At 39.4% G+C, this 19080-nt stretch overlaps 1 protein-coding gene across 2 annotated transcripts in view; it reads right to left on the reverse strand.

Annotated features, from left to right (window-relative positions):
• PPARA (peroxisome proliferator activated receptor alpha) overlaps window positions 1–18698 on the reverse strand; it is a 32994-nt gene extending 14296 nt beyond the window's left edge. The window contains exons 1-4 of one of the 2 annotated variants that reach the window (XM_085049731.1): window positions 18545–18698; window positions 16115–16237; window positions 2500–2744; window positions 519–679 (exon numbers count right to left, since the gene is read on the reverse strand). In XM_085049731.1, coding sequence (XP_084905857.1) covers window positions 519–679; window positions 2500–2707 — 369 coding nt within the window. In that variant the 5' untranslated portion in view covers window positions 2708–2744; window positions 16115–16237; window positions 18545–18698. Of the gene's footprint in view, window positions 1–518; window positions 680–2499; window positions 2745–4772; window positions 4933–16114; window positions 16238–18544 lie in introns of those variants that run through there. The other variant, XM_085049732.1, reaches the window with a different exon arrangement.
• Window positions 18699–19080: the final 382 nt, after the last annotated feature.

A 19080-nucleotide genomic window follows, 5' to 3' on the forward strand; every position in this document is an offset into this window, starting at 1 on the left:
CCTCATCCCAAAAATTATGCATTACTAATAAGAGTAATTTGCCCCAGAGATGTGTCCTGGCACCAAAACTATGAGAGGTACAATACTAAGTGATTCAGGCAGCAAGTGGTGGAGGTGAGAAATTCGGGATATGTTACTGTTGTAACAGGAACATAGCAGATTGGCATACTCCCCCCAGCCATACTCCCAACACAAATACAACACTAGTGGACCAAGAAGGCTTGGATTTTTTTTTTTGTCACAGTTTAGTGTTTTGTTTTAGTATTTCACTGACTACATCCAGAAAAGCAGCATTCAAATGATCACGGTGAATTGCTCCTGCTTGATGAAGGTCTGGTATTGAGTTACTGTATCCTAACAACTTCAGCAAAAAGACCACAGATAGGTTTATTATTTAAATAATTTTAATGGCTAGAACTATAGTAATTAAACATTTATGTAACAAATGTTTACCTTTGTATTACCCCATAAATAAAGCGACATGATTTAGGTTCTTAAGAAGAAAATTATGACTGTACCTTACAACCTTCACAAGCATGTACTCCGTAATGGTAGCCTGAGGCTTTATCCCCACAAATTCTACATTCAATGTTTAATGCTCCACTGGGTGATTCATCTATGCTACCTGGAGCTGTGGCAAAATTAATGGATGAAGGACTGGATGCTGGTGAAAGGGTGTCTAAAAAAAAAAGGAACACTTCATGAATACTATACTATCAAGAGTGATACAATTCCTATGCTAAAACCACATCAAAAAATGAGCTTACTCTAAAAAGTAATCTTAACAGTCAATAAGTGAACTAACAATTCAACCATAAGTCTTTGAAAAATAATTTGGATTACCAGTGCAAACCACAAAAAATACAGGGTGTGCCTTGCTAATTTTGATGAGACACAGGATGCCAACAGGGAAAAAGCCTTACTGAAGTGACTCTGGTAACAAGAACTAGATGGGTGATAATGGACCCAAGAAATACACACCACACCAATGTTACTTGGAGAAAGGTTATGAACAGCTTGTCTTGCCTTTACATCTTCCATCTCTTGTGCTGCAGGGACAGGCAGGGGATCTCTTGTTACAGCACCACCAGAGACACATTCTTACCTCACACAGATACACTTCAGATACATGTAAGGACCCCTGACCTTCCAAGAGCTACTCATAATTTCAAATGACGATTTAAACTGAGGCCTGCACATCAGCAGAAATGCTGAATAGATGTTAAAATGAAGGTAACACAAATGCTTGCTTCTAAAATAGTCTAGCTCAGATATTTTGTGTTCTGCTTATAATGGGAAAAGCATTTCTGAATTGTACAGTGAAATAAACTCGCCAGACATGCCACCAGTAGGTGAACACATTACAAAACTTAACACGTTCCAACCTTAATTATTTCAATTAATATTTCCACCTTGTTTGAGGAAAATATTTTCTGAGGCCAGAATTTCTTTTATCTTCCATCTTGCAACTTGCACCACAAGACTTCAGCAAATTAATGGGTGTGTTATTTTAACAGACAGATTAAGAAACACTCATGAATGTAGGTCAGCAAGTATTATGTTGGAAAAAACCTTGGCACACAACTCAGAGTCTGCATTGCCAGCACTGCCAAGCCCACAGGCATCAGAGTCATCAAGAACAGCCTAAACCCTAGGATTTTTTAAAAGTGTGATTTCATTTTACTTGCCTTATGGAATGTGAGCCTTGGAAGTTTACATTTTGCATGCTCTCTAACCACAAAACCAAAATGTTTTGCAATGAGCACTGAACACTCCATGAGAAGGTGACAGTAGAAGCTGATCTAAATTATTATAGGCCTTGTACACACCTACACTCAAATAATTGTAAAACCTCATGTCTCTGAAGGACCACATTATAAACAAACATACAAATACATAAAGCACATCATAACTTTTCCCATACAAGGCATCTCTCTGATGAGAAGGTCTGCAACCAAAAGAGAACCAAGTCATAGTTCTAGAAACAATCCTTTGGTCAATAGTGCCAGGAGGCAGCTCTCCCTGATCCCTACAAAACCCACACTGTTCATTTCAGCTGCCTCAGTTCTATTATTCCAAGGTGCAATAGGGATCACAGGCTGGGAACTGATTTAAAGTAAGAACAAAACATAATGAAAACCAAACCAAAAGCTTAATAGTAAACTACTTCATATGGCTCTACTGCTAAAAGACTTGCAAACACCCAGATTCAATAGGAAAACCTTACTGAGATCACCACAGTGTCCCACACCACTGCAGTGATTCCCATTCTGATCTCCCAAACAAAGCCTCTGACTAAACACTATGTTACAGTCATTCTTCAGTGATATTTGCCTAATATATTAACTTTAGCCTTAAGTATGTTAAGACCATACCATAATCAGTTTATATATTTCTAGTGTCACTTCATCCTAAATAACAATTATTACATTAAAGAAGTTTTTAATTTCTATCATTCTATTTACAAAGAAAGCTTTATGTTAAACCAAACTCTCTTACCTGTTATAACTGATCCATCAGATCCTGGACCATTTCCCAGTGATTGGAATTCTGTTAAACTTAAAGCTCCAGAACTATCATCACCTAGAGACTGGGACAGGTCTTGAATGTTCTCCATATCTTGCAGGAACTCTCCAGATAAAGGGCTGTCTATATCCTCCTCCTCCAGGGGAGTAAGGGGATAGAGTTGGTTTTCAGTGTCCACCATTTTGATCAAGTAGAGCAGTCACTTAAACTTCGTTATGCTGGTGAAAGAATAAGAATTAAAAAATAAATCAGATATTTGAAAAAAGTATTTGAATCAGCTGCAGCACACTGAATACAGGATTTCTAATCCAAATGTGAAATAGTATACAATATTCTGTTGCTCTGGAAGCTTTATGCAACATGAATTGTGAAGGGTGGGGAAAATTCCCAAAAAGAGTTGAAGATGAATGAAAGTTATGACAAGATCAATCTGTAGATTGTATTTTTCTCTCCATTGCTGAGGAAAGTGTTTCTACAGAAGGCATTATGTACTTCCCACCAAAACTTATAACAAACATCTATCTTCTACTCACTCTTCTTGAGTAGGAAAAACAAATGAGAAGTTGTCACTAACTTGCCATCTCTTTCTACAAAGACAGTACAGATCTATTTGCCCAATTTCTTTGAAACAGGATAGTTTTAACTAAATATGGGAATTTATCCATGATTTCTAACACCAGTTAGAGACAACAGGTATGTCACTGTCCCAACTGTGCTGGTGGGTGAGAGCTGGACATAGAGCATGGGTAAGCCCAATAACACCTGGAACTAACTGTGCTGTTTGCTCTTAGTTATCTATCACAGTCTCTGACATAACCAGAACATACTCAAACTGAGAAATGAGAATTCTCTTATAAGTATTTGTGAAAACAAAGTTAAATTCCTATCCCTGTGACGTAGCTATTTTGTGATGAGGGAAAAGTGTAAAGAAACCTCTAGCAACCCAAAGCAGAACACCAAATCTGTCTCCCTAAGGAGTCATCAGCAAAAAAAGACAAGAGGAATGGCAGAGCATGTGCTTGGCACTGCTCCTCCAGTGTGCTCTCCATGAAGTTATCCTGGGCTAAACCAGTTGTGCACAGCACAGAAACATTATATTCCTGCGCAGACACTCAGCCCCAGGACAGCTGGGGAGGTTCCAGCAGGCACTGGGCTTCTTGTACCATGTTCCCTACTGAATCACAGACATCTCTCCAGGCACCACTTCTTTATCCAGCACAAGTATTTTTGAAAGATTAAATGAACATTGAAGTCTACCTTCAACCAAAACAGGCATGATCTGTCAGGAAAGCAAAGGCAAGGCTTGAGATCTGACTTCTGAACATGGCAACAGCTGCCTGGTATCGCCAAAAGTGCACCATATTTTTCCACATTTACAATCAATATGTAAAATTCAGCAGCCTTTTAAGCTATATTTCTGTAAAAACAACTTAATAGCTAGTGAAACATAAATGGAATGATTCTTGTTTTAACTATTAAATTGCATACCCTTTTGTCCTTTCAAACACTACAAGTAAATTAGAGCTGCTTAATCATTAGAGCTCTTGTCAATGATTAACTGGTACCTAAGCAAGCAGGGCAACAATAGAACAATTTCTGAAGCCTGTCAAAATACACTAATATTCACAATACCGAAAATTATTTTTTATATTTTTCTTTATTTTTTTTCTATAAGAAAGTCTTCAAGTAATTTATCCAGTGTTTATGCAGTAAACTGACTTCTGGCTTGTCTATTTTGTGCATGTTTCCACATGTATATGCTTTCATTGGCAGGTTTCACATAATATACATTGATTCTTGCTTGAATGAGAAAAAGCTTCTAAAATAAAAAGGGCAATGAATATGAAGTTCATTTAATATTCAAAGCGAGTACTTTGCTTTAAAAAAAGCCCTGTACATATTACAACACTAGATATAGTAGCTGCAGCATGATGATTCCACTCAAAGATCTGTCTTCTAAGACTTTACAAAAATTCTGTGCTACAAAGACATTTGCAGGCGATTTTCTCAGTTTCCCATGCAATACTTTAGTCTCCACAACCCCTTTCCTACCCCCACATACCAACACACACAAACTGATAACAAGAGAATGGAACATAGAAAAATAAGGACACAATTCTATGCAATTATGGTTTTAAGATTAAACAGGTTTTGCTGTCTCACATCCTGTTATCTCTGAAATACGTCTATTTTCACAAGAAGTCCTTTCCCACCACCACACTGTGAATACCCACTGAGTAACTTACCTATAAACTTCAAACAGGTCCCAAAGAAATCAGTCAGATTATTAAAGAAAAATACTTCATCATGTACCTATCAGTTATTTCCTTCATTTTTGGAAAAGGATGGAGGGACACTAAACCTCCAGCCCTACCACATTGAATACTTGCCACACCAGGGATAATCCCTGTAAGGAAACAGGTCTCTGAGATGCAAAGGTCTCTGGGAAGCAGTAACAAAGTCTGAACTTACTGCATAAACAAATTGATCGTGTAAAGGGCTTGCTTGCAAATACCAGGGTTAAAGTTGAAACAATCATTACCTCTAGGTCATTTTGAGAATGCTGGGGCTGAAAACAGCACATGCAAAACTAGTGATTGCAATAGATACTTTAAAAAAACTTCAGTGGATAGGAAGAGCCTTGAATATGTATGCCGCAGGATATTTCCAATATCCTGATTCAACACAAAAAAGAACAGAAAATAAGTTTTGCATCTAAAGTGTGACACCCAGACTTCCACCTAGGAAAGGATGCATATTTTCTCCTCTATCATGTGACAATTGATTCAGTCTTCATAGTTTGTAACCTTACATACTAGCACTATTTTAATATTTTTAAAAGTATTAAGAACCTAAGACAAAGAAAATTTTCTCTGCATGTGATGAAAAATTTTTGTAAACCACCCCTTCATCAAGACTGCCAGTTGCACACCCCCTCCCAAAAAAACCCACCCAGAAAACCTTCCTCTTTCTTCCCTTTACTCAGCTGTAGTCCAAGATACCATACGCAACCTATAAGTAACCTTGCCTCTAAAAGAAATCAATATTCACATATCCTGATTTTGAAAATTGATGGCAAAGCTGTAAAGTTAGGATCTTAAAAGTCACATACGGAAAAATTCTGTGCAACCTTGATTCTGATTCTCTCCACAGCCCCATGGCAGGGGAGTGAGCCAGTGGGGCTTGGTTGTCACCTGGGGTCGAGCCATGACAAAATGGTAAAAACAACATGGGAATGGTTTTTTTTGTTTTATATTAATCAGCCAAATCCAAGGAGAACTTACAGAGCTAGGAAGCTGTGTTTCTTTGGTCCCAGGATTTTCTGTCCCACTGGATTTTAAATGACATTGGCTAGTGTATATTACAGACCAATGTCTCTGAACAGGACCACTCACCCTCCTTTTAAATGTGACCTTCCTAACTCTAAACTATTCATTTGCTTCATGGACCTTCAAAACAATATATCCACAATTTCCGGCAATGCTTCCTTTCGCTTGTGTAACACATTGATTATACACTAAATAGTTCTAAAAATGGTTTGTTTTGCCAAGATTACTGTTTAAGAAGTAACTAATAACAGCAACAAAACTATTCAGGAGATAATCAAACTATTTATTTCAAATATCATACCCTATCACCTTCACACAACAGATGCAGTTACTAATGGAGAAAAAATTACAAAGCTGAAATTAATTTTCAGCAAATAGAAACAAGAGAGGTAATTCATCTCACCTAACGTCAAACAGTTCACTTAACATGTTTGAGTTGAGTGGAGCTCAATGGAATTTCCAGAGCCATGACTGATCTTTGAGGTTATGATTACACACCAAAAACGTGGTACTTTTCAATCAGACCACTTCCCTGATCCAGTTCACTGCAAAGCGTTACAAGTGTTAGTTCTGGCTCCATGGAGGCAGCATAAATAAACAGCTGGGAAGAGTGACATCCATACTGCATGGCCAACAAATAACTGCAGAGCAGCCTGAATCTCCTCTGCAGAATGGAGTGACTGCCTGGACAGGCTGGGTCTGCAAACCAGCTACCTGCACTGTCTGAAGCGAAGAAGCCAACGCCTCTTTGGTCTCCTGTGAGAGGTGAAAACTGCTTTACAGATCAGGCAGCACCTCTATTAGATTAAGGGGTATTATCATCTTTTGGCATGGCCACAGAACTGTCATGCAGGCTGCTATGTGCACATCCCACAGACAGTCACCTTCCAGCAGTAAAACTCCCACTGAAATCCAGTACATGGGAGATACAGGCATTTACTCTGAGTTGACACAACGTGCTACAATAAAGAAATAACTAAAATAAAATTATAGTTCTAATGCTGGAGACTGAATCTGAGAGTAGAATCTAGCTCAAAGAAAGACTTCAGCTGCTTGTAAAGAATAAAATAACATCCTAGCATCAAGTGGCTTTCTAATGGGGAATTTTAAATTCAACAAGCCCCTCAAGACCCTGGTAACTAGGAACTCCCTTCAGAACACTTTATATTTCCACTGACTCCATATTAGACCAGAAAATAGATTTCACCATACTTCATCCACAATATTAGACTAGTCAGCCTGTAGCAGTCAGCTCAGCTTCAGACGTAAAGAAAGACCACAGCTCCTGGTTATCAATGCAGTAAGATCTGAAGCCTGTGTTTAAATGAGGCCCTGCAATCCCTGTAACAACAGGAGCCAGATTTGGTTTCATCAGCAACGGGACAGGAAGGTTTTGCAACCTTTGCCTCCAGGCTCCAAAGACAAGACTTACAGGTATATCACCTCAAGCTCACACCTATCTACAATCATGCTTGCTTTCTTCCACATAAACGGATGTATCAAACATGGTATTACTCAAATTTGCATCAAGGGTCCTTCTGATAAAAGGAAAATCCCATGTTATATAGAGTGGAGATTGAGTTGTTGTGTGAACTGCCTTCAAGCTCAAATAGGTTCAAGACTGCACAGAATACCAACATGACTATGAGATTTTTGAATTTTTTTTTTCTCCTTTAAATGTGAGTTTTCATATCCAAAAAGTAAATGCTTTGGAGGTTTCTGTAACTGGGAATAGGAAGACTTGACTTTTCTTTCTAGTGAATGCTGAACTGAAACTAAAGTCAGAAAGAGCTATATCTCAAAGTAAAGTTTTCAAATCTCTTTTAAATCTGTGTCTGCTGAATCCTTTCAAGAGTGGTATAGTCAGGACTTCAGTATAAGTCACAGGTAATATAAATGATCATACTATACAATATTATACTTAGGGTTATTGGAAACCTATAATGTTCTCCTTCACTTTACTATTTTCTTCAAGAAGTGTATTTGGAGGTGTCTATGTTGCTTTTTTTTTTCAGTTGGTTGATTGCTTCGCGTATTTTGAGTTCCTTGTTTTTTTGTATTTTTTTAACTACATTATAATCCATTCTCATCTTTAGATGATTCCAAACCCAAGCAAGCACTGCCAAAGACTCAAGCAGAAAACTGTGTTAAGTCCTTTGTCTTGCTTCAACTTTTATAATCCAGATAAATAGATGGCCTAAAAAACCTGCAATTTGTAATGGTGTCTGTTTCCATTTTTATAGTCAAACTGACCACAAGCTTAATCTACAGAATTAAGATAATATTGTTAACACGGCTTTAAAAAAATCAGCCCAGAAAGCAGTATAAGGGAAGATTACTCAATTTATTACATTAGTAGTTAATGCACTTAAAGCAAATACTTATATTGGAGTTCACAATACCTAGTATTTTTGAGGCATGACCACTGAAGACAGTATATTTTATTAACAAGAGCTTCAAAAGGACAATAAGAATTTCTTTTCTGCAAGAAACTAAGTCATGGCAGTATCTCACTAACCACCATGTTACACAGTAGTCTGTGTTCTCTGCCATGTGCTGCCTTTCAGGTTCATTACAGTTCCACCAGTACTGCTCACAGCTCCCCAGTTTCTAATGAAAACCCCACTCCACTGTTACATTTACACCTTTCCATTTGCAACACACTCCCCCTTTTCCTTTTTCTCTCCCAAACGAATCCACCGGTTTTGCTCTTTAGCCAGTGATGCATTTCAATGTCTTCAAGTCACTGTTACATTTCACTCAAATGATTCCATGCTTGAGGAGGATTCAAAAGATTACAAGCATTAATCACTACAGCCATAGCAGTTTGTGCTTCGAAGTCCTACAGTTTTTAAAGCCTTTGTGACAACACCTAGTGGGGAATGAAGCTGACAGAGCACACTGACACATATGCTGTGTGTGTGTGCTGAACACTGGCATGTGGAGACCACAACTGCTGAGAAATGGAGATCTGGCGCATCATTTAAGAGGCTGTTCTCTCTGCACGTACATCAAAAGCTGGGGTTTGATTTATGATTGATATTTGAACCAAGGAGAGGTCACATTCAGACAAACACGACATACATGTATTTGCCATTTGATCCAAGAGCCAAGGTCATGTTCACACAAATGGGTCATATGAGTATTTGCTTTATTTTTATTATCCCCCTGATGAACTTAAAGCTCTTTTACTTTCCTCATGTGTCCCAAAAACTCCTTACCCATTTATTTGGTGTGTCCCAAAAACTCCTTGCCCATTTACTTGGAAGCTGCCTGGCTTCTATGAGTTTTGCAATACTGTACAAATGTCTGACGAGCTAATTACATAAGCCAGGATTTTCAATTGATTAAAAGTTAGGGACACCTTAATTTCAGAGATCAGTGCTCAGATTGAGGCTAAATCTGGTTGCATGGTATAGCCAGAATCAAGAAAAGGGAGCTAAATCCCACAAACACTGTGTCTTAGGAACTGCATGCACAGATTAGATGTCCTAAGCCCTTGTCAGGTTTTCTTCTCTAAAATTAATATGTAAAAGTAAGTTTGAGTGGTGAAGTCAAAGCTGATTACAACATGTACAGCGTTTACAAACAGCCCACGCATTTGCCCCAACATGCTGCTCACTGGGAACCAGATCCTTAAGACTGAATTGGAATGTTGCAATTGTTTCCTTATACATGTGATTACTGCATCTCAGATTATGAAAAGTGCCTGCTCAACAATTTTCTAACCATACCCTGATATTCTGCAGAGACCTCATTTGTTGAAGAATCCAGATATCTGAGGGTAACAGGCAAATAGAAATTGCTTTTTGGAGTGGTGACTAAATTATTACCTCCAATATAATCAATTTCTGAAGTAAATAAAATGTAAGCCCCTTGCTAAGTCTCCTGCAGAGTACATTTTCACTACATATGGCAAAAATAAACTTCATAAGGTAACAAATTAAAGACATCTGTGCAACTGAAATTGTCAATTAAAATTATAATCTAATACACACAGAGGCAGTGTCAAGCAAAGTTTTTGGCATATTGACTGTGCTGTTACATAAACCTCTCACTCAGATTTACTTGCTCACATGCTTGATACAAAAAGACAAAACCAAACAACCCCCCAAAAACACAATATACATGACTGTTTTATCAAGAAAACCACTATAACTTTTACAAGCATAACTGTAAAAGTTTCTTCCTGTAACTGTAAAAGAACTTCCGAACCAATGTGGAAATTCAGACTTACTGTATTTATGAAAAGGAAAAGCCAATTGCCACTAACTAGAAGTCAAACAAACACTTGGATGCACTTTCTGCAATGGATAGCATTTCAAAAATCTTTAGGGTTCATGTGTGAGTATGGATAACTTAACATGTGTTCTTACAAAACAGGATATAAAAATCCCTTTTGTTTTATATCTGCAGACCTTTATGTGTGATAGCAATTGGTATATATTGCTGATAATCCCTTACTGGCAGGACTGGCAGCAACATACTCTTTAGAAATTGGAATCCTTGTTGTGTTATAAATAAAAATACCTGTCTTAAGTTGAAATCTATCATAAAAGAAGGTTAAGAAATAATTACCTAACCTTTCCTTTTCTGACCATATTTAACCTTCCGGTACTATTTCCACTTTGCTTATTCTTCAAAAGAAGAGCAAAGGATTATTCCTGTGGCATATATACATTATTAGCAAAAAGATAATTGGCTGTCCTTGAAACAGTGGTTAAATATTCACTTTGGCTGGGGATTTCTGACCTGTGAGTAAAAATACAAATTCTTGCAGACATCTTAATGGCAACATTCTTTCTGAATAAAGAGCTATTGTTTTGGGACAATACTTTCAATCTAAAAGGAGAGGAAAAAAAGAAAAATATAAATTAAAATTACTAAATACAAAAATTTGAAAGGTGTGTGTTTAGCATATTGATTTAAGATTTAGCACATTGATTTTAAGATTGTGAATACTTTCATTTGAGTCTTACCTGCCATTTAATGATAACTTTGGCCTTGCAACCTCCCATTTTTAGTCCACTTAGACAAAACTTCTCTACCTGACAAATTCCCAGATTTTGCTACCCTGATCTCGTTACACAGGTTCTGCTCAGAAAAAATTGAAATTAAAAGCCCACAACTCTGCACTGTACCTTTTCCTATAATAGTTCTCCTATGTAAGACCAGCATTCCGTTAAAACAGACATGAAGTCTCTTCGTTTTCTCTTTTCATTTATAGCCTAAACTTCTAGCTCGGGCTCCTTATTGTTTTGGCTCAGGACCAAAGTCCAGCTCCTTTGGTATCTGACACTGCAACTTTTGCTTCAAAGATCAGTAACAACAAAACTATCTTTCTGCCTCAAGAATACCTCCTTTCAGTCTCCAGCACACTCCCTATCCCAAATCTCAGGTTACAGTCTTTTTTAATACTTTTTCAGCTGTCTTACCCCTCTCCTTCATCAGCCATATCAACCCATCCCCAAATCATCTCCTTCACCCCCTCCAGTGCCCTATCTCAGCTCCTCCAGCATCTGCACAGCTGCAGCCGCCTCACCATCTGCAACTCCTTGCATGATTCATCACCAAACATAACAGACCATGATTATTCACTATTTGAAAAGCTACAGTGGAATTTACATCTGTTTCTGGAAGAGATTCAAGAAGCCTGAATTCGCCTTCTTAGCAGAGAACACCACCACTGTGTATTTTCAGTGGTTTTATTTCACTGATAAACTTTATTCCCTTGTCCAGACATAATAACATGACTTATTTGATAAATTAAATTCAGCTTAACAGAGGGATTTATATCCTTTAAAAAATAATGACCCTCAGATAAGATATTACAGATTTAGGCCTCTTCTGCTTGCAAGTGTCTTTTTGAAAATTTAGTAACTCCAATGTGCTGACTTTCATATCCTTCTACCAGCACAAAAAAAATCTTAATGTCTTCTGTAACTAGCACCTGAAGTTGTGGTTGTGTAGTTTACTTATTCTTTACTGTGCTATAATTTTACTCATTCCTTCAAAGTATTTTTACAGGCTCCTGTTGCTCAGCTATTAAGTTTAAGTAAATAAATAAATGAAACCTGCTAAAAATAAACTAACTTCAATTTAATGTCATGCCACAACTCAGAGTACCCAGAGTGGAATGTGAAACAACATTCTTTCACTTTTTGTTGCTGGGTTTTTGGGTTGGTTTTGTTTAGTTTTGGTTTTGGTTTTTTTGTTAAGAAAAAGGCCTTCAGTTTTATTCTGACAATAAATTCAGACATCCCTACCTTTAAAATTTTTCCTTTGTGATAAATGCATCCCACAAAAATAAAGTTTACACTGCATTAGCATTTCTGACAGGCACCTTGGCAACAGGCATGAATGCAATTAATCTACATGTTTTGGCAAATGGACATCAAGTACTTGTACTTGCAAGCTCCTGACCCGTCAGATAGAGGATATACTTGGGACACATGACTTCACAGCTCTAAATCAGGTCACTCACTACAGTATACAGATCACAAGTCTCACACTCCTGTGTGATCAAAAAGTGGCAAATTATAACCAAGTATTTTCCTGCCATGTTTTCCCTCCTCATCCTCTATGACATGAAGGGTATCTGGTGACCAGTTTAACAGCAATACCAGCACTGCTGTCCATCTGCCACCCCACTCCTTTTAACCAAGGAAGCATCTGAACTGCAGAAAGGTGGAGGAAGAGTATGAGTCCAGTGAAACAGGAAGGATAAGAAAACCTCTTTAAAAAGCCCTGTATGTACTTTCATATTCCAGTTTTACTTCACTTTGTAAGGCATTTCAGCTGGCTGGAATCAGACCTTGAAAGAGCAGTTATGAGGACACAGCACACAGTCTGTCTCCCGAGCACAACTGAGTTACCAGTTTCAAAATAAAGTTACCTTAAGGGTGCTTAGACAAGTCAGCTTAAGCAACATAATAGCTCACATCAAAAGGATATCCCTTCAGCAGCTCCCTGACACTGCTAGCCCTGCACCTTCCCTCTCCCTGTGCCTTTCCAGCCACGCTGTTCCACGATGTGCTGGCTCTCCCTGCCCGACCCCGCTGGCCACCTGAGGCACCATGAATGACTCGGGAACAGAGCAGTGCCCGAGCTGCTGCCGGAGCCTCCATGACCATCCTGGCCCACAGCAGCCTGGCAGGCTCCCAGCAGAACGCCCAGCCCAGGACACAGTGCACTGCTCTGCACCCCAGCAGCAGCACGGCCGTGTCCCTGCAATCCCGACACTGCCATGCAGCTCCTGAGAACACCCCTGTGGGTTTTATTCCCAGTGCAGACACAGCCCCAGTGAAACAATTCCATTCACGAAATCAGTAGAAGGGTAACACAGCAAAACCATCAACAGCTGAGAGAGCTGAACAACCCACTGAGGGGCTGCAGAAAGGGCAGACAGAAACATATGGATGGGAGAAGGAAAGAAGGAGCCTAGCTCAGATTCAGCCATGCTGCATAGCCACACTTCTTGGCTGTCACCTATATTTGCAGTGCTAGCAGGAACCACTAACAGAGGACGTCCTATTCTTTTTTGCATTTATGTGTTCATTCATACACACACACACACCCTTGCCATGTAGAAGAAATAAAATGAATGATGGCCACAAACCAAACAGTTCTATATTCTTAGAGGATAATCACTATTACATTTCCACAGGATTTATTACAGGATTTATAATCTTCAGAAAATGCAACTCCTTGTAAATTCAGTTAGAATGACAGCAGCTGCGGAGAGTCAGGTGCCCAAACCACACATTTAAGCTGAAAATTTGACAGCTGTTTGAAAATATTGGCCTGTTTATGCACAGTGACATCTGCGTGGCAGCACAGAACTACAGGTACAGCTGCTGCTTTGTTCAAATGCAGTACCCTGTGCTGCTTGTCTCTTACACAGGCACCAAAGCTACTACCTGATTTGATCACACAGGCCTGCTTAACTGCACACAGTTAAGCAGGCTTATTTATTCTTATTTATTCTGGTTTATTTATTCTTACCCTCCTTTATCCTGAGGTGGGTAAGAATAAATAAACATCATGTATTTTATATATATATATATATATATATATATACATATTTATAGCTATTTCATAATCTTCCACTGAAAACTGCCAACAAGCCAACAACACTCACTATGACTTGTGGGCTGCAATTAATTTTACTTTGACACCAGAGTGTATGAATTAATTGACAGCTGTACTGGAGGATTCCTCAGCCCTGTTGGGCAGAATGCCATCAGGCACTGCCTGCTAAAAAACAGCCTCCAAAGCAGTCTCCTGACACAACACCACCTTCTCCCTCATCTTCCCCCTCAGATCCAGATGGTTCCATAGCATATTCTTCAGTCTTACTACTCCAGGGGATGTTTTCCATACATGTTGAATAAAGATGCCACAGAGTTTTGTTTTGTTTTGTTTAATGGAAGGAACATGGCTCCAGTGTGAAGTACTTTGTACCATTCTTCCTGAAGCAGTAACACTGGTTAGGAAACCAGCAGGTTAGGAATGTCATCAGTAATTCTTCACTTTCAAATAGGTTTTGCAAACAGACAATAGTTGTTCTTACCTTCTGAACATTCATGTTTAGTGATTTGTTCTGTGATTTGCATAAATTATTTCCAGTAAATAACTTTTAAAACAAAACAGGCATGTAGTACTTCTTTGTGTAACAAAACAAAACAAAACAAGAATAGCAATACAAGCCTATATGTTATAAGATAGTAGAACTTACTCAGTATAACAGTGCTGAATGCATAGATATATACAACAAAACATAAGAACAGCCTCCAAACCTTAATCACAGGCTGTTAGGATAATTTCAGGCTATCAATTTTTATTATTTTGTTGTTGTTGTTGTTAAATGTAAATATTATTAAGTTACTGTGGTATTATTTTTCCATGTAAAATACATCAAACTCTAAACTATTCACAACAAAAAGTTCTCTCAACTCCAGGATATTACACAGTCACAAATGAGTAAGGATTTACTCAACCAGCACCCCAAACAGCAGCTCTGGTTTCCTTCTATGTAATGAAAACAAACTAATGAGATACAAAAATATGAAATACGAAACTATTGGACTAACTTGCTTTCACTTCTATTTCAGCTGCCTGGAAACAAATGCCAAAGAACTGTACAACTTCAGTACAACTGTACAGCTTCAGCTCACTGCTCTGAGTTCCTCAAGGCACATACATTTTTGAGCAAGTTTCTTCTACTATTTGGAAAGATTTAATGAATAATTACTCAGTTTATACATATTTTAAAAACCATGATAGTCTATCAGCATTTCTATAAAGGAATAGGTGATTTGCCAAATGCTTGCCAATCTCTCAAACTCTTAGTGTTTCCACAGGCATGAGACAACTTGAACTTAAAACAGTAAATTTAGATGAACAGAGCACCACAGAACAAACTATGCCTCTTTGGTAGTTAGTATCTTTCCAAAGTAAAAAAAAAAAATTAAAAAAATTAACACCATACACATTTTAAGACACAGCAAAGACCCACATAAAGTTACTTAACAATGGAAGCCTCAGTCAGGATTAGATTGCCAAGGAGTTGTGGTTTACAGTTCGTATTTACCTGAGCACGAGGAGTCCTCCACTGGACACAGAAATTACACTTCTTAGATATTTAAAGACACATGTAATGCACTTATAAATAAATATTATTTCATAAGCAGAAACTATGAGAACTGGTATGAGGAAGTGGAGTCAGATTTGGCAACATCTCAATGCCACATGCAATCTGATCACACAGCAATCCTCTCATATCAATTGAATATTTTTAAAACGTCAAATATCACACACTTTTTGAGAGATTTTAGTTTTATTTTGAGGATAGTGATGATTTAGAGCCTAATCTTACCATACAAGTACTTTTTAATTCAGTGAAAAATTCAGCCTTCTACTTTATAAAAAGTCATTTAATATTTAATTATACAGACCTGGTCCTGTGAAATGCTGAGCACTCTACTTCTACAATGTTAAGAAGTCAGAATGCTACTGACTAGCACCTAAGACAGCAGTAGACATCGGAACATTAAGAAGTTTTACTTACTCTATTCTCCTGACTGTGCTACTACTTTCTGTTTATCAATTATTTATTGGCACTACATGCTCAGATTTCTTTCCTTGTCATTTGACAACACATTTACCACTCTTTACAGAGATTCCACCTCAAATATTTGTTTTTCTCTAGCTGTTCAAGAGCAATGCCAAGGTAGCTCCCAGTCCACGTATGTACTCACCCCTTCATGCAGTATCTTGCAAGGCTGAAACAGAAGCTGTTTTCCAGAACATCTTCCCCTTCCATTTCATATGCAGGTTGGTGATAGCAAGTAGTTCTTCATCAATAAAAAGTTGCTGACATTCTTAAAAATATAAAAATAAAGAGTCAACAAAATTTCCCAGGGCTCACTATACTGATTTTATATGGATATGATAATATGTAATATAAGAATTAAAAAAAATATTTCTTTATGCTTCTTCAGGAAAAAAAAAAAAAGCTTTCATTTCACTTGGGCTAAAATTATTTTTTAAATAACTGAGGCTTTTAATATGTCCCTAGTTTCATAGCAGGACCACACTGACATCTAGCTAACTAGGGAATATAACTGGTATATATCAATATAATTCTGATCTTTTTTTCTTCATACTAAAAAATTCGAAACCACTCAACTGAAAACACTACAGTGAGAGCCCTGTGCTATTTTAATTATCTGTTATAGAGCAAAATACTTTTACTCCAAAAGAACATTCTCACAAATGTCAAAGTCTTTCTGTGGACACATTTAGAGTAGTTATGGTTTCCAAGGTGCACACACAGTCCCATGAGATGTCTTTGCAATTGACCTTTATTTTGAGGATTTATATCCCAAAGGCACAGATTTTGGTTTTATATACTTTACAAGGCCCATTACAAAAAAAAGCATACATACCAAAAAACCCCAAACAAATTAAAGATTCAGAGAGATTTTGAAAAAGCAGATTAAAAAAGAGTTTAAATTCCAAAATGCTGTAAGAAAATATGCGTGTACATATAATAAATATGAATTCAACTTCATTTGTTTTCCAAGACAATTATGGTGTTCTATTTTTTTCCCCCTTGCAAAAATATGACATGTGCAATAGAAGCAGAACTCAGAACCCAAGTTTCATCTGGAAAGGTATAGAAAAGTAAAGGCAAAAATAGAGCTGTTTGCAGTTTTGATGTACAAGCTGTTTCTGAAAAAATACTATGAAAAGTTACATTTCCCTGCCCACTTTAGGACAACGGTGAGCATTATAATCCATTTTCCAGAACAAGATGAGTATCTTAGGCCATACATCCTACTCTCCTGAAGGACATTATTGTCTCTAATATTCTGGTACCACTCCACACATGAAATATTAAAAGCATAACAACACAAAATCACAACAGAAGTGTGACCCTCCTGCCATGGTTTAAAATTCATGATACCCTTTATGAAGAATACAATATTAACAAAAAATGAAGACACTAAAGAACTACTGAAAAGCAAGTGGCAAACGCACAAGGTGTTTCCAGCATGTAGCCAAAACTCCCTATGCACCTGACTGTAGAGGATGACAGTCAATATAAGGCACCAACAGATTGATAAGAATGTTTTTTTGGACTACGTTAAGAATTCCTTCCAAACAAGGGAAAAGATAGCGAGCATGCTGTCTGTGGAGTTCTACAAACCTCTGATAAGGTCTGCACACCCTCATCCTTCCAGTACACTGCCCTGCACTACTTAAAATCCCCAAAGTTGCCACTCACAGTCACTACGGGCCCATGGCTGCTCGGTAGCTTATGCCAGCTAACAAGTGTTGTGATACTGGTTTAGGTCTGAGCAGACGTGTGACCACATCACATGAACCACAACTGCCTCAGCTCCAGCATGAGACCAGGTAGCCAGCCTCAGTGCTAAGGCAGAGATTCAGGATTTACACAGGAAAAGCTTTTTACAGCTGATCTGTTTTGCTGCCTACAAACCAAATTTCAAAAAGTGATCAGTGACAGATGCCAATGAGAAGGTCTGTGCATGTTCTGTAATACAAGGACTTTGACCACAATCTTTCTTCACAACAAAACTTGTGCAACACCTTTATTAGTGCAGTACTACTAAGACACTCAGTACCAAAAGCGCCAAACATTATCATTCCGTATAATCCTGTGTGACGAATCCTACTACTACTTCCATCAGAGAGCTCCATTCAGTGTCACTGAGTAAGGCTGGGCCAATCTTAATAGGAATACAAGGCAACACCTTTTCACACTCCTTCCCATTGTTACTTCTGGAATGCTTTCTGAAAAGCAAGTATCCAGCCCCATAGGGAGAACCAAGAAGTCAGCAAACCACGAAAGCAAACCCCGGGACGAGAGGCGTTCCCACTGACCCACTCCTCGCTCCAGGACAGAGGACTCTTCTCTGACCAGCCGACCGGGAACAGCACAACCCGCCCGACTGCGCCAACAACAGCGGGAACCTCCAAGCACGTACTTTCTGCCTGGTGCCCGAGCTCATTCCAGGCAAAGGGCGATCCAGATGTTCCATTTAGGAGACATGACAGCTGCCAACCAGCCCCTTGTGTGACAGGGCATTACCCCCTCCTCTGTCCCCACCTCCAGCGCCCTGAAATCCCGCTGTCCCGGCGCTTCCCGGGTGGCTCTTTACCTGCTGTGCCCGTCCCGCACCCCTCGGTCCAGTTCCCGCAGCCGGCGGCCGGCGCCGCGCCGAGCGAGCAGCGGAGCCGCTACAGCATCTCCCCGGGCCGGCTACCTCCTCCTGCCGTCCGCCGCCGCTCCGCCGAGGGCTTCACACCGCAGGGCCAGAGAGATAAGTAATAGCGAATAGCAAGGGAGGGGAGGAGAAGAAAGGACAGGTCATTAGCAAAGCCGCCGCCGCGTTAGCGAGGCGGGGGCGTCACCCAGCCCCGGGTGGGCGCTCCCGCCTCCTGCCGGCGCCCCGGCCGGGACACGGGCACCGCGCGGGCGGGGGGCGCCCCTAAGGCAGTACCGTGCATCGCTGCCGCGGGCTGCGCAGGGCCGGGCCGGGCCGCGTAACCGGCTGCCGGCGGGGAGGGAACGGGAGCGGGGAGGGAACGGGAGAGCAGCGGGGCGGGAGCGGCCGGTGACAGGTCCCGGAAGTGAGGTCGGCACACACCTCCCGCCGCGGCCGCGCGCCATTGGCGGGGCGGGGGTTGCGCGCTC

Source organism: Lichenostomus cassidix, chromosome 1Ab, assembly GCF_008360975.1.
Source record: "Lichenostomus cassidix isolate B80296 chromosome 1Ab, HeHo_3.0, whole genome shotgun sequence".
Classification (NCBI taxonomy): Eukaryota; Metazoa; Chordata; class Aves; order Passeriformes; family Meliphagidae; genus Lichenostomus; species Lichenostomus cassidix.